The 16,075-nt window shown below is 32.7% G+C and overlaps 1 protein-coding gene across 1 annotated transcript; it reads left to right on the top strand.

Moving 5' to 3' along the window:
* The first annotated feature begins 211 nt into the window (after positions 1–211).
* Positions 212–8,020, top strand: LOC125809348 (uncharacterized). The gene is made up of 10 exons (XM_049489006.1): positions 212–393; positions 1,378–1,508; positions 3,226–3,370; positions 3,533–3,660; positions 4,126–4,197; positions 6,754–6,880; positions 6,948–7,072; positions 7,176–7,217; positions 7,547–7,759; positions 7,853–8,020. The coding sequence occupies exons 1-10, from the start codon at positions 249–251 to the stop codon at positions 7,919–7,921; spliced, it is 1,197 nt and encodes a 398-aa protein (XP_049344963.1). The 5' UTR covers positions 212–248; the 3' UTR covers positions 7,922–8,020.
* The last annotated feature ends 8,055 nt before the right edge of the window (positions 8,021–16,075 follow it).

Below are 16,075 nucleotides of genomic sequence, written 5' to 3' on the forward strand. Positions count from 1 at the left end.
CTTCTGCAATTTTAGTTTGTACCAAACAGTGGAGAAGAGAAAATTAACGGTGTGAAATTTAATTTTAGAAGCAATAATTTCTAGCCTTTAGATTTCATTTTGTCTAGGTGGCATCATCTAAAGCTATCACCGGACATTACTGGAGCTAATTTTACTGGATGGGATCCGTTTCCCATCCTAATGGAATTGCATTTTTCAAATCTTAGTCTGACAAAACCTAAGTTAGATCGGATTTCATCTCACCATAGATGTACAGTAAGAGCACCTCTGCATTACTTCTCTGCAAAACTTGGGTTTCTAACGCAAAAACACTCATCACTTGCAACGTTCTGGAGAACACTTATCTTCATCACCAACATCAACGCCATTGGTTCTGTTCCTTAGCTCAAGCTGGTAATCCACAAATTCACAATTTTTCTTTTTTCTTAAATTTATTTTTATGTTCAATTGTTCTCATGTGTTTGGTTGATCCAATATCATATTATATATATAAGACATATCGTTGACTCATTGGTTTAGTTTGGTGTTAAAGTTAGAAGATATCTAAGGACTAAGGTTCAATGTTACTTAACCATAATTTTAAGCAATACATTTTATATTTCCCAAAACTATGCTTAGGTTGAGGTTCGAACTCCAAGAGACATCCATTGTCAAACAGTGTCATTTCGTTCAATATATCACTTTATGCATAGATATGATATACAGTAAAATTTTCTGACAAAGCGTGTCTAGTCAAAGGCATATCCAGGATTTTGAGATGATGGGTGCACTGTTATAAAAAGGTTGATTTATGATATAAATTTGATCGATTCGACATTTAGGTTTTTAGTACCGTTAAAATTTTAAAATTATAGGTCTAAAATTAATTCTTATATATATATATAGCAATTACCACTTAGAGAAGTGTTATCTAATTTTAGGAAGAAAAATAATATAAGATAAATATAAAATTCAAATTTCTAACCTCGCGGAGAAAGGTGCACCCAGTCATGATCGCCTTATGTGATACTATAAGTGTGGGTTCACACATCTATATTTCAATATATTTTAAAAAATATAACACTACTATATATGATCTCGGGAGGGGACCATGGGTTCACGTGAACCTGGTGACCCCCCCTAGATACGCCTCTGTGTCTAGTGACACCTCTTCGCTCAACATGGGTCGGCCCCTGCTGGTATACCATTACATAATTTGAAGGGATTTTTACCCTCTCCTCTTTGTCCACATCCCACCTAGTGCTGGGAGAGGGAGATTTTTGCAATATGCAGCCATGATGATAATGTGTTTTCTCTAACAATATGTATAATACTCACTGTCAGGTGTAATAAGGGTACATTACTGATGTCTATATTTGCATTTTCTTATTCATTTAGGTGCAAACACATTTCAGAAAATGAGTGATAATAGGTGCAGTCACGTTACCCGTGTTCTTTTTTGTGGGCCTCACTTTCCTGATTCTCACAATTATACAAGAGAATATTTGCAAGGCTATCCATTTGTTCAGGTGTTACTTTCTTTCTTTTACTGCTTCTTATTCCACAACAATGAAAGAACTTTTTGAGGCTTTCATATACTAGGGGATTTCACTTGGAAAAGAAAATGTCCCATACTAACGGTTTCGGGGACCAATGCATGAGTTCTTGTAGCACTTACCAGTGATGTCCTATCGATTAGTATTACACATAAGAAATCAATTATAGACACTAATACTATTAGATCCGCTCTCCATAGACAGACTTGGGATTTACAATCTCAGGTAAGATCGGTTCAAGATCATGGGATCCTTTTCTATCAGATAGGAAGGGCTGTATTTCTTCGTTGCACGAGACTTAATATTGGCTCCATTTCAAAGTTGTTCAATCATATATGTTCTTCAGGCATCCATAGGGAAATAAATAAAGGCAGGTTGATTTATAAACTTGTTTACATAATAGTGATGAAGTTCATAAAGCAACAGAGGATCTTGATGAATGATTAAAAAATAATTGCATAATTGAAGTTTCTACATGGTTTCTGACTTTTTTGGTTTGCCTATTTTTTTCGATTTCTAAAGAAATTTTGATATAGCTATCTGGAGCGAGGTAGACGTTTGATAATCATATGCACAATCAGAATACATGAAAAGTGAGCCCTTATTTTAGGGGTAGTCATTGCATTCTCTTGTCAAAGATGAATTTATTTATTTGACTTCATATCATTCAAAAAACAGAGTTGAAAAATGTGTATTCTCTAGTATTTCCTATGTAAAATGTATACCGCCTTTATCTTGTTGATATACGTAGGGCTGGCAAGAGGTCCATGTATTGTTGTGTTGTAATTTGCATTAAGAGTTTCCTCTAAAGAAAAAGTAAATGCTATTTTCATACAACTCATTAAAGATGCAGACAATTAATTTGATATGAGTGGAAATATTTGACAGCAAATAAAGGAAACTTGAGCCACAACAGAAGTTGTTATATACCATCATTTCAAAGGGAAACAAAAATGGTTATGTTTTTCACTTGAAGTGCCTACACAGGACAAATGGGACAAACAAAGGGTCAAGAAACAAGACTTTTTACAAGCATTGAGGCAAGGAAATTTACATATGAAAGATAAATCACCTGTGTAATATTTGGACAGTTTGGAGAGAGATGATCGTAAAACCTTAGAAAGAATTGAAATTCGTTTGTTCAAGACTATTCCTTTTTATTTCATTTGTATTTCTTAGGTGACAAGCATATGTCAGTTTGTGTAGATTATAGGCTTCATTTTGGGAGGATTAGTAAATGACTGTACGTACACTAAATCAAATAGAGTAACTATAATACATCTACAGGCTGTACTGATAAAACTACTACTCAGTTATCAAATAAAAAAAAAGCAAAAACATAAACAGAGAAACTAATTGTCTAGAGGTCTGTTTGTTACTTTACTGAGTAAACTAAGAGCTGCTAATTGTACTTGTGCACTGTTTGCATGGTAAACATGCTACCTAATTATAAACTTGCAATTTTTAAATCTAACTTCTTAATCTTCTTTACCATTTCAATATTTGATTCGTAGTTATTTTTCCTAACGTACAGCTAAAAATTAACTCATAGAAAAGGTAAAACTCTTTAATTCTGCTATTCAATTTTTTGAGTGGTATCTGTCAGTACCTTCTTGCACTATCTTCTAAAATGGGTCCAAATTACAAGTGATAATCAAATCTTGAATGATGATATATGCCTCCGTTGTAGGTTGATGATGTTCCACTTGAAAGTGTGCCTGCTGTGATTGGTGACTATGAAATTTGTGTGGTTAAAAGCTTCCGTATGAACTCTGATGTTCTCTCCCGTGCAAAGAGGATGAAGCTCATAATGCAATTTGGAGTTGGGTTAGAAGGTCAAATTGATTCTTTTTCTGTTTGTCTCCTTGCCTTATGCCTTTTGTTTTGTTTTGTTCTCCTTTATCTTGATATTATTTCTTTGGTAGCTGGATTCATTGTTAATCAGCCATTTTAAAGTTTCCAATTGCCTAAATATTTTATAATGTTGTTGTCTAAAGGTGTTGACATTAATGCTGCCACAAAGCATGGCATTAAGGTCGCCAAAATCCCAAGTGGTGCAACTGGAAATGCTGCTTCATGTGCTGAAATGGCCATATATCTCATCTTGGGCCTCCTGCGTAAGCAAGTTGGTTTGACTCTAATCTTATAATTCAAGGCTTTACTTCTTCTGAACTCTTTGAGGATAACACATAGAACATATTATACTTCCGTTCTTCATAAAGTTGATAGATTTGGGATATATATCACTATTTTGTAAGAATAATTAATGCATCTGGTTTTGCAGTCTGTTTCAGTACTTGTCTGCTTGAAAGTGGTTTATATTTCTAATGTTAATGTCTTCACTGGAGTGGATACGAGAGCCTAGAATCTCAACGAAATCTAAAGTGATTTGGACTGAGTGGTCAAATAAAGAGGGGTGTTGAGTACTTACTTCTACTTCTGGGAATCCCGTTGCTACTTTATCTTTGTGGTTCTAGAAGTGAAAGTATATGCCGATAGCTACATGTATAGGTTTACTGAAGAGTATCTTTTGTTCTCATGTAAGCTATGTTGTTTCCCTTTTTAACTTGGCATCCCCCAAATGTTGCAGAATCAAATGAAAATTTCTGTGGAGCAGAAAAAGCTAGGGGAGCCAACTGGTGACAACCTGCAAGGGAAAACGGTGAGTTTCACTTTTTATCCTGCAACTGTTGGCTGAGCTACAAATGCTTCATCAAATATGTTTACTTGACAATTAATTACCTTAATTGTTAAGGTAAATGGTGTGTATTTTGTGTAAAATTATGAAGTGGGGATGCTAATTTAAATTGCTTAGATTAATTGCTGCAGTGCTGGTACAAAACACCCAGGATACTCCTAGGAGTAAGTACCTATATGGTATCCGTTTCTTTTCTTCTATTTTCCATTTTATTGCATAGGGGTATTGTATCCTTTTTTAGGATACAAGTATATACACATTGGGTACTTGGGGAAAAAGATAATAGTTGTTTTATTTATTAACAAAACTTTATCGGTGGAGATGGGCAGTGGTCTACGATAGGGATGGGTGGAAGAGAAAGAAATGAGTATGAAATTTGTTTTTCCTTATCAAAAAAGAGCATAGGGGTATTGTATCCTTTTTTAGGATACAAGTATATACACATTGGGTACTTGGGGAAAAAGATAATAGTTGTTTTATTTATTAACAAAACTTTATCAGTGGAGATGGGCAGTGGTCTACGATAGGGATGGGTGGAAGAGAAAGAAATGAGAATATGAAATTTGTTTTTCCTTATCAAAAAAGAGAAAGAAATGAGAATAGTGGAGGGGGAGGAGCAATGTCTCTGCTCAGAAATTGAGGAAGAAAATGGTTTATGACTTTTTTTGCATAGTAGTGTTGGAGAAGGAGGAGATGGGCTTTAATGAAAAAAGGCGCAAAGGGAAAAAATATGTATAAATATATATATTTAGTCCAAGGCTAATAATTATAAGCATGAATGACAAATATATGAACAAAGAAATTGATTTTTTTTTTACGATAAAGTGAAATATCAATTGTTTAGTGTCGCCTCTTTAGAAGAGGCTCATTGACAAGGAAAAGTATGCTTTAGAACCTTGATGATGATGCTGAACCGCACATTAATTGAGACGGAGCGCTTAACATGTTTTGAGCCTCGCTTTAGGGCTTAAGTGCGGCTTGTAAACTGGTAGGGCAATTAAGAGACATGCAGGTCAAAGGGGTTTGAAATGTAGGTTTTGAACCAGTTCATGTATTTGGATGAAACTTTGTGAAGTTGAGGGGCCGGGATGACAAATCGGTGCTAGTACAAGTGTCTATTAGGCCGCTACCATGTAGCTCCGCCCCTGCTTGATGTACTGAACTTGATCCAGGTCATGGTCCCTCCCCTCTCCCGCCTTCGCTAGCTCGTACAACTTATTATCTCCCTTTGCCCTCTTATTCTACATATAAGCATTCAAATGTTGCCTTTTTTGTAGTCGAAATTGCTAACTTTGGCTCCTTCCTCGCCATCTTATACCTCTTCTTATATGTCCGCTTTTCCTCCGTCCTTACTCTCCCCCAACTTCGCATACACCACTTTTTTTGCCTTCACCTTCCTTTGGACTTCTCCATTCCACCATTTGTCCCCTCGGTGCCCACCTAATCTATTTCTCGAGACCCCGAACACCTCTCTAGCTGCCTTCCTAATGCAACTAACACTCCTATCCCACATACTGTCGCATCCCCACTACTCCCCTAAGCCTCTGTAGCAATCAACTTCTCCTCCATCTCTTGGGCACTGACCATAGTCAAGCTACCCCATTTGATCCTAGGTGGTCACCCACAACCCACTTCTTCCTCTGTCTCTTGATCTCCAAATCCATCTTCAAGAGCTTATGTTGGGTTGTAAGATTCTCACTTAGAAAAACCTTACAGTTTTTACAAAGACGTTCATCATCCTTCATAAGGAGCAAATAATTTATCTGTGTCTTAGCACCGTTCTATGAAAAGTTACCAAGTGTTCCTCCTCCTTTGAGAAACTCGAATTGACTACCTCTAACCCAAGCGCTCTTGGTGAAATCCAAAAGCGAGACTCCTCCTTCATTCTTGTACCTGAAACCAAAACCTCCTTGCACATAGTCATAGCCCCTCGGGGTTGATCTGATGTATACATTGTCCATTGAAATCTCCTCCTATGAATACATCTTACAGATATGTTGGGCATTAAAGGGCTCATCATTCAGTCCTATGGTATGAATACATCTTAGATATGTTGGGCTTTAGAGGGGTCAACATTCATTCCTACATACCATCCAACCATTCTATATATAGAACTTGCCTTTCGCGTTGTTAGGTATCTTCCTTTTACATGTCACTCTTGTAATGCGCCTCCATTTTGATCATCATATATTGATTTTATGGGTTACTTCTTCATCTATCATGTCATTTTCTCAGGAAGAGTGGACTTATATCTGAATTGTTTGCAAATGTACCATTATCCTGTCTAATTCCAACTTCACCTTCATTCTTTTAATGGGACTAAACACACAGTGCACATTCAAATTTGCTAATATCCAGTGGAGTAGTTCTAATAGATATCACAAATGAAAAGACTTTAATGGCATTGTCGCGAGCTTGGATATTGTCGATGACTAGGTCTGGACGAATTTACAGACCATCAAACTTGTGTAAGAATCACACTTTTTTTATGTCTTAAACAATTTCTGCATTATCATATAGGTGTTTATCCTGGGGTTTGGAAATATCGGGATACATTTGGCAAAGCGTCTACGTCCATTTGACGTGAAAATACTTGCTACGAAACGAAGTTGGGGCAGGCTTGCACAGGACTCGAGCAAATCCGAGGGTAAGAAAACCTTGTGAATTTCATTCATTTCTAAATATTGATAGGAACCGCATATCTATGTTTCCAGCACCGTCTGTTGAGAATGGTGGCTACACTGACCTGGTCGACGAGAGGGGAAACCATGCTGATATCTTGAAGTTTGCAAGCAAAGCTGATATTGTTGTATGTTGCTTAGCTATGAACAGTGAAACTGTAAGACTGCTCTTTCTCTCTGGCTGGTCAGGAAATCTTGTGCTTTCTGATGATCAATATATTTTGCCAAGCTTATACCTAAAAATATGCTGCTCACTTGCAGATTGGCATCGTGAACAACAATTTTATATCTGTCATGAGAAAGGTTTGTCTTCAAGTGGAAATCTCCTTCCAGAAACTTGGGGGGGTCAGGGGGAAGTTTGGAACCGTGTTAAATTCTATTCCTCCATGGGGGAAATCAGTGGAGAATATAAAGGGTGGCAAATGGGCTATGTGGGTTAAAAATGTGTTGAATAATATAAAGGGTGGCAAATGGGCTATGTGGGTTAAAAATGTGTTGAATAAATAAATAGGCGGGTTAACAAACTTTCCGAACTTTACCGGGCTTATAATGGGTGGGTTGAAGATGGGTAAACAATGGGTTACCAATATTTTTATATCTCATGAAAGTTTGCATGCTCTTGTTTGGTGCAGGGTGCCATTCTGATTAATATCTCTCGAGGTGGTCTGTTGGATTATGATGCTGTTTTAACTCATCTCAAATCGGGACATTTAGGAGGTTTAGGAATTGATGTGGCTTGGACTGAACCATTTGATCCTGATGATGCTATCCTCAAATTTCCAGATGTTATAATCACACCCCATGTTGCTGGTGTGACAGAATTGTCTTACAGAGACATGGCCAAGGTCAGTAGTTTGCTCAATTCAGGCTAGTTTATTATTTGTTGTACATCTTGTTGAAATGGAACTTGTAATATGAGAGTAATTGTTAAATTACAGGTTGTTGGAGATGTTGCTCTTCAACTCCATGCAGGAAAACCTTTTACAGGAATAGAGATTGTCAATTGAACCAATCAGTATGATGAAAGAAACATTTCTTGCCATTGCTCAAAGTAGTTTCTTTACGTTTCATATTTATCTCTGTACTGGCACAAGTATTCAGATAAACTAAGGTCTAATTTGCTTAATTGTTTGCACTCACTTAATAAAGGTCTGAATCTTTTTCTGCGTATATATCAGGATCCACCCCGATCAAAAACGAAAGAGGCAGGTGAACTACAAAACCTAGAGCCTTGTTCATCTTACAAGGTACCTAGTACATCTATGATTCCTCAGGATCATCTTTGTTAGTTTTGCAGTTTCCATCTTTGTTCCAGCATGCAATAACTTCGAAGGTTCTTTTTGGCATTGTCCAGCTAGAACCTCTGATGCGTATCCGGTGGGGGGGGGGGGGGTCACCGGGTTCACATGAACCTATGCTCCCCTCCCGAGATCATATATAGTAGAGTTGTTTTTTTAAGAAATTATTGAAATATAGATATGTGAACCCACACTCGGAGTATCATGTAATGGATGATGACTGGGTGCACCTCTCTACGTGAGGTTAGAAATTTAAATTTTATATTTATCTTGTTTCATTTTCCTTTCTAAAATTATATAACACCTCTCTAAGTGGTTATTGGTAGCACTTTTGACATTTTAATTAATTCATATATATATTAATTATGGACCTATAATATTAAAATTTTAACCTTTTTTTAGTAATAAGAACCTAAATGTCGATCAAATTTATATCTTAGATCAACATTTTTGTAATAGTGCACCCATCATCTCGAAATCTTGGATATGCCTCTGTCTGAGATTGATGAATTGATCTCATAGCTGCCTTGTAGTTCTGCTATGTACAACCAATTGATTTATTGTCTCTGCCTCTTGTTCACATAAGTACCACTTTGAACATACTTGTTTTCCTCTCTTTCTAAGATGACAAAATACATGAATAGATCCTTTAATTTGGCCTCAACTCATATTTATGCCCTCCAATTTTGGGTGTGCATAAATAAACACTCGTATAAAGTTGAACAAATAGACACTACGTAGAGTTCTAACCTCCTGAGGGAAGGAATGTTTCTGTTTATGCATAAAGTTGTATAACGTTTAAATACATAAATAGTGTTTCGATTTATGTATTTCAACGTAGAACATCAGTATGTGGAGGGAAGGAAAACAGTGATATGAAGGCTTGTGCGTATAATTCTAAAACTTTAATAGAGTTGTTGATTTTTATGTAAATCGATGTTGTTAATCATGAAAAATAAATTATTTGTAAATTGATTTTGATGAATAATTCGTATGTTGAATGACAGTAGTGTTTGTATAATTGTTAAAACGGAAAAATTAATATGGTTTGTAGATTATGATATTATGCATTGAAAGGTTGCACATATAACCAAATCAAAATTATCACCAAATATAAATTGAATTGTATAAATTAACTTGATTATACCTATAAATTTGATAAATTCTTGGTTATTTCATGGTGTATGTGTTGGTTTAAATAATCTATTTTGTATCAAATTGAACCGTACACCATATTTTCACCATAATGTACATTCATGCAAAATATAATTAATTAAAAAATGATATATAAATTAATTGTATGCTGGTGTAATGCATTTAGTTAACTATAGTTTTGTATTGGTCATTTATTATGTTAATTTTTTTTAGGATAACAATGTTAAATCATCATCATATGCACATGGTGTAATTAAATTATTTTAACAAATAAACTGATAATTCTTGGTTAGCTTGTGGTGTAAATTATGATGTATGTTGTGCATAATATATCATATTTGAAGTGTACACCACATTGTCACCATAATATATTAATTAAATTGTACTAATTTTCAAAAAAAATTGTAAATAATTAATTATATTATGGTGTTATGCATGTTGTAAGTTTGTTTGTGTCTATCTATAACTATGTCATTGGAATGTATATGAATTTCAAGATTGAAGGAATAGAATAAATATTGATATAACAACTTATACCATGTATCATATTTATTTGCCATCATATAATATACTATTTTTTAAAAATTATTATAGAACCAAACTTGGTATCAATGTACCTTTTATTATATCATCCTAATGTTAATGCATATAATACACCAGTATTTATTCTATAAATAATTTCTAATATACCATATTCTTAACAAATACACAAGTGTAACCTCTTTCTCCTTGAAATTTGAAAATGAAGAATGAAAGCAAACAAACCAAAGGGTATTACCAAGAAAATATGGTATGAATACCTTCTTCTCGGCCTATAAAATCAAATCGAAAATCGAGTCAAATCGGAAAAAAAATATGACTAATGGTTTGGTTTGGTATTGAAGAAAAACCCGACTATACTTGGGTTGGTTTAGTTTTAACTAAAAAAAGTCAACCCAAGACCAAACCAACCCGACATTTTATATATAATTTTTAAAATTATTTTATAATAAAAGTATTTACTTTGATGTAATTTCTAAATCTTACTTATATGTTTTCATAATTTTTATCTTTTAACATATTTTTTCAAGTTTTTTTAGACTTAGAATTTTGAATGGTTCAATAAAGGTTATAGTTCATAGATATTAGTAACTCTAATAAAGCTCAATTCGAAATCAAATCAATACTATGCTAACAAAATAAATTAATTCAACACTAAGAATGACAATAATATTGAATATTTGTTCTTTAGTTTTAATTTAAAATACATAATCTCATGTAACTAATATTTATTAGATTTATTTTAGCATTGATTTAGTACTTTTAATTATGACCAGTTTCATTATGACTTTGCAATATTTATTTTATATGATGATTTCATAATTATTTTTTATTGAATATTTTAGTGTCATCACTCATCTCATATTTTGTGTTTTTTTCTTAAGAAATAGCTTAGATAGTTGTATTTTGGTTGGACTAAAGAAATATTTGGAGCACAAGTTAATTATATGTTTGTTTGCATACTTTACCGAAAAAATCCAAAAAGCTGGAAAAATTCGAGGTTTATTAGTTTGGTTTGATTTAAAAGTTTAAAAATTCGACACAATGGTTTGGTTTGGTATTTGAAAAATCCGAACCAACCTGAGGTTGAAAAATCCGAAAAAACCCGAGTTTTATTAGTTTACAAATTTAATTTTTTTACTCAAATGATTTGATTTTGATATTTGAAAAACCCAAACCAATCCGATCCTCAGTGGCGGAGCCAGGATTTTCGTGGAGGGGGTTCAACTTATAAGAAGTAAATAAGAAAATGGAGCAAAACGGATCGGGAAAGAAAAAATTATCCTTAATCCATTAAATATAATTTGTCTTGTCATGCCGCATTTAGCGTTTCTTCCTACTTTTACTATGCTTCATTGATTCTTTTTTTTTTTAAATGATTTTTTTCTTTAATTTTTTATTATTTTACTTTATTTTGAATTTTTAAAATAAATTAAATTAGTGTTCATTCAATCATATGTTACTTTAAAAATTGTTTAATACTTTTTAAAATGTGTGGGGATTGAGTTACTAATATTATAATGCATAATAAAAGGATAAATAAATAGCATCACCAATTTTTTGTTCATTTATTCAATTTATAAGGTTTTTCATCGGTAAAAAAAATGAATAAATCATATCAATGTAGTTTACATCTCTCTAGAATAGAACTGAAAAAATGAGAAAGAAATATGATGAATAATCATGTCTTTCAAATTTATTCGTTTGATTAAGTTTAACTTATCTTTAAAGTTTTTTTTCTCTATCTCAATTTCAAGTTTAAGAATAATTGACAGTTTTTTAAAAAGTTCCTTTGAATTAGTATATAAAAAGAGAGTTACGTAAAAAGTAAAATGAGCAATGGAGATAAAAAAATAAAATACAAAAATGAAAATAATGTGCCTTAGAAATTCGAAAAAATGAATATTAAAAAGGAGAAATAACATTAAAAAATGAAGAAAAAAAAAACAATAAATCTCCAGCCCAAAAATGTTGAGCTCATCTCAGCCTTGCTATTTGATTTTCCAAATGAAGAAAACAAGAAAAATTTCAGGAAAGTGTTGTTGCGCAAAATCGAACCCATGACGTCCAAGCGAATTCTTGAACCCCCTTTACCACTGAGCTAGCCTCTTTACATGTGTTTAGAGGGTTCATTTTAATATATACACACATAAAAACAGAATTTGATCTTATATATACCGTGTAATTTTTCGATGAGGGGGGTCGGGTGACCCCTAACCTCCATGTAGATCCGCCCCTGCCGATCATGTGTACCCCAGCCTTCTTCTACCTTGAAATTAACGTTGAAATTGATAAAAAATCAATTAAATGGTCTTCCTTTCTTCAAAAGGGAAATAAGAAAGAGAAAATGAAATCTTTAATAAAGAAACGTCTTCAAATATTATTGCGATTGAAAATTTTAAAAATTAAATAAAAATAAATTATGACTTCCACAAAATCAGCACAGTAAGTAAAAAAAAACTAGATATAGAAACATGTATAACCATGCAGTTTTATGAAGTTGTCATATTTATAATTAACAACTTAATATTATAAATAAAATAAATAAATTTATATTATGTAAATTCAATATTATATAATAGACTCATCTTCAAGCCGGAACATAATGAAAGTTCGGCACATCAAAATGCTCACAAACAAATATCCTATCATTACCAACAAGGGTTGTGATGGAGTGATAAATACTTCTTTATTCTTAATCAAGAGGTTTCGGGTTCGAGCCCCCTTAGGTACGGAGTCGCCTTTGTTAGAGAGTGTTTTAGCCCCACTATGAGACTTCCTGACGTGAATTCGAATTTAATCGGGCTCCAATATAGATACCAAAAATTGAATGGAAAATAAGAAAATCCCTACCAACTCATAGACAAAAAGACTGGAACACCCTGGTTTTTGTCCAAATATAAAACCTAAATTCCCCACAAAGAACTAACACATTGGCCACATCTAACTCATAAGGAACATTAAAAATTGTAGAACACTTGGCACCACACAAGGGTGGAGCTGGCTTTATACTATAGAATTCAATAATTTGATTTAAATTTTATATTTATCATGTATAGAAACTTATTTGATATGCATAGCTATAAAAATAAAAAATCCAATAATCAAGAATAATACTAGTAATTTAAAATTTATAAACTAAAAATTCGGATTCCACCTCTGAGTCACCTAAAATACTACTGCCAACCCACCTTGTTGTTCTCTTTCCCTCTAATTAACTGACTCTTTCTCTTTTACTTTTGTTTTGTGTCAGTTTTTCAAAGTCAGTATCTATCAATGAAACTTTTAGAAAATCATAACTACCCATTTTGACATCAATTGGACTTTTTGACAAAAAGAACATAAAAATCACTACCACTACCCATATTTGACCTCAAGTGGAAACTCTTGGTGGTGGAATTTCTCAATAAAAATCACTACAACTACCCATTAGTGTCATCTATGTGAAAGTTGAAAGAGTATATTTGAAAATTGAATTATATTTGAATGTGCATTTAGCTTGAATTTTTGAGTATTGAAAAGAATTTTACTTGAGAAACAGGTCAAAAATACTGTTTCATCGAGTTTAAATGTTCATTTGAAAAATAATGAGTAGGAGGATCTAACTAACTAACTAACGAAGCCAAGTATAAGAATTCCTCGTGTCATTCCGCTCATACATAACCATAAACTATTTTCTTACCAAAAAAATAAAATAAAAATTTGAATAGACAAAGGGATCCCAAGAAACATATAACATGGGCAAAAGGAAATCCCTTTGTACCACATAACCATAGTACCATAATATGAGTAATTTCCAGACCCATTTGCTGTCCTTTTGCCTTCTTAAATAAGTTAGTTTGTTTAATAATACCTTTGTTTGTTCTCTTTTGTCCTTTTTCTCAATTTTAATATCCATTGAAATTACTCCATCTAATACCTATCTTTGACATTAAATTAATTTTCATGAAGACTCTTGGTGGAAACTCCTTTAAATTTGTTGACTTCTTGTACTTATTTTATACACATACATATATACATCATACACACCAAAAGACAAACTTTCAATCAATTAAAAATTAGTTGAATATGCACTATCCAAATCAACTTACCTAAAAACTATTTTTTAAAATAATTACTCCCTCTGTCTTAATTTATGTGACTTATTTTCCTTTTTAGTCAGTTCCAAAAAGAATGACACATTTCTATATTAAGTAACAATTTAACTATAAAATATCTATTTTACCCTTTAATGAAATGATTTACAGCCACACAAATTTCTATCATTCATTTTGGATCACAAATTTTAAAAAAATTTCCTTTCTTTCTTAAACTCCGTGTCGAGTCAAACTACCTCACATAAAATGAGACGGAAGGAGTATATGGTATCAAAAATCTACTTGTTCAATTAATTTAGATTTTCATCATATGTTGAAATATTCTCCACTAGATCAAGTTGTTCCTTTTTAGAGCTCGAAACCACGATAAAGTTAAAGGTTATTTGAGGGGATATTAAATAATATGACATATTGTGTATAGTCCTTTCCTTTAAATTAAATTGTCAAAATAGAAATTCAAGAATTTGGTGCATAAGGAGATGAAAGTCTAAGGTGTGTGTAAAATACAAATGTGTACACCTTGAAGTAGTATAGAACACTTGCATGGAGTAAGTCCACAATAATCCTACAACTTTACTCTACAAAAAATAGAATTTCTAAAAAGTCAAAGGTTTATACACAATTCAATTTTGTATATTGTGGAAAAAAGAAACTCCATATTTTCCTATTAGCAAGTCCACCATGTTGCTAATACAATCAGATCAAAGGCGAATTCAAAAATTGAAGATGATGGATGCATCATAAAAGACTAATACACATTAGTTAAAGTATGTCATATCATAGTGTTTCTTACAATGATTTTGTCAAACATAAGAACTATAAAAACTAAGTATTTATATAAATATTAATTACATGACTTTGATCGCAATGTTTGCTTTGTGGAGTGATAGTAGTCAACTCTACTTTTGCACCATGAGGTCGTGCATTCAAAAAACATTTCAACCAATTCACCCAACTTACTTTGGCATCTCAGGGTGTGTAAGAAAATCTATGTTCATATCTCAAGAGATGTATATATAATTTTTTAAAAGTTAACGAGTGAACTTTCACCTATACCCTTCTACCTAGGTCCGCCTCTGCAGCTAACCTCCCTTTACATAAGAGTGACAAAAATAACATAGTAAATACGTGAATAAAATATGAAAGATCTTTAAAATATTATTTTTTTCTAATCAAATTCTTACCAATCATAAGAGACATTTCATCATACGTTACTTTCAGCTGACACACCTTATGTGTGTTCAATTTATATGTTGGAGCCTTGGACGCATAATCCTCTATACTATTTGTTCTTTTTTGTTGTTCTTAAATATAATTATTCAATTATATTAATTGTTTTATGACATAATCAAATAATTATAAACAAAAAAGGTTTGAACCAAATAAACAAGAGAACCAAATCAAACTTGTTTTGATTCAAAGTGAATTGTACCTTTTTAAAATAAAAAATTGAAAAGTCAAAACTTTACAATCTAATCGAAAAATTCAATTCAACCCCTAATTATATGAACTTAATATTTGAGAGAAGTATCAAAAACACCCCTAAACTTGACACAAATTATTAGTTTCATTCTCGAATTATTGACATCCTTAAAAACACCCCTCTACTTGACTAACTAAACTTAGATACACCTTTGATATGCTCCCAATATGCAACATATCATAGCAAGTGGTCTCAAACCCTTGTAGGAGCATGAAGTTTTTAATAAAAATCGAGAGAAGTGTTGAAAACACCCCTAAACTTGACGAAACTTTAGGGATGTATTTCACTAATGTTGCAAGATCGGAAGTGTATATAGTTTCAATTAGTCAAGTAAATGAGTGTTTTTAAGGCTGTCAATAGTTCAAATATGAAACTAATAATTTGTGCCAAATTTAAGAGTGTTTTTGATACTTCTATCCAATACACAATTAGTACCGTGAGTGGGAATGTGATAAGGAATAGAAAAATATTAGCCTAAGAGCAAGGGAACTCATAATTTCCCTCCTAATTAAAGTACTCCCTTTGAGCAATTTGTATCTTACTTTTTTTTAGTTGATTTAAAAAAGTATTTTTTTAAAAACCTTTTAA

Source organism: Solanum verrucosum, unplaced genomic scaffold, assembly GCF_900185275.1.
Source record: "Solanum verrucosum unplaced genomic scaffold, falcon-dt-bn FXZP01000062.1, whole genome shotgun sequence".
Lineage (NCBI taxonomy): Eukaryota > Viridiplantae > Streptophyta > Magnoliopsida > Solanales > Solanaceae > Solanum > Solanum verrucosum.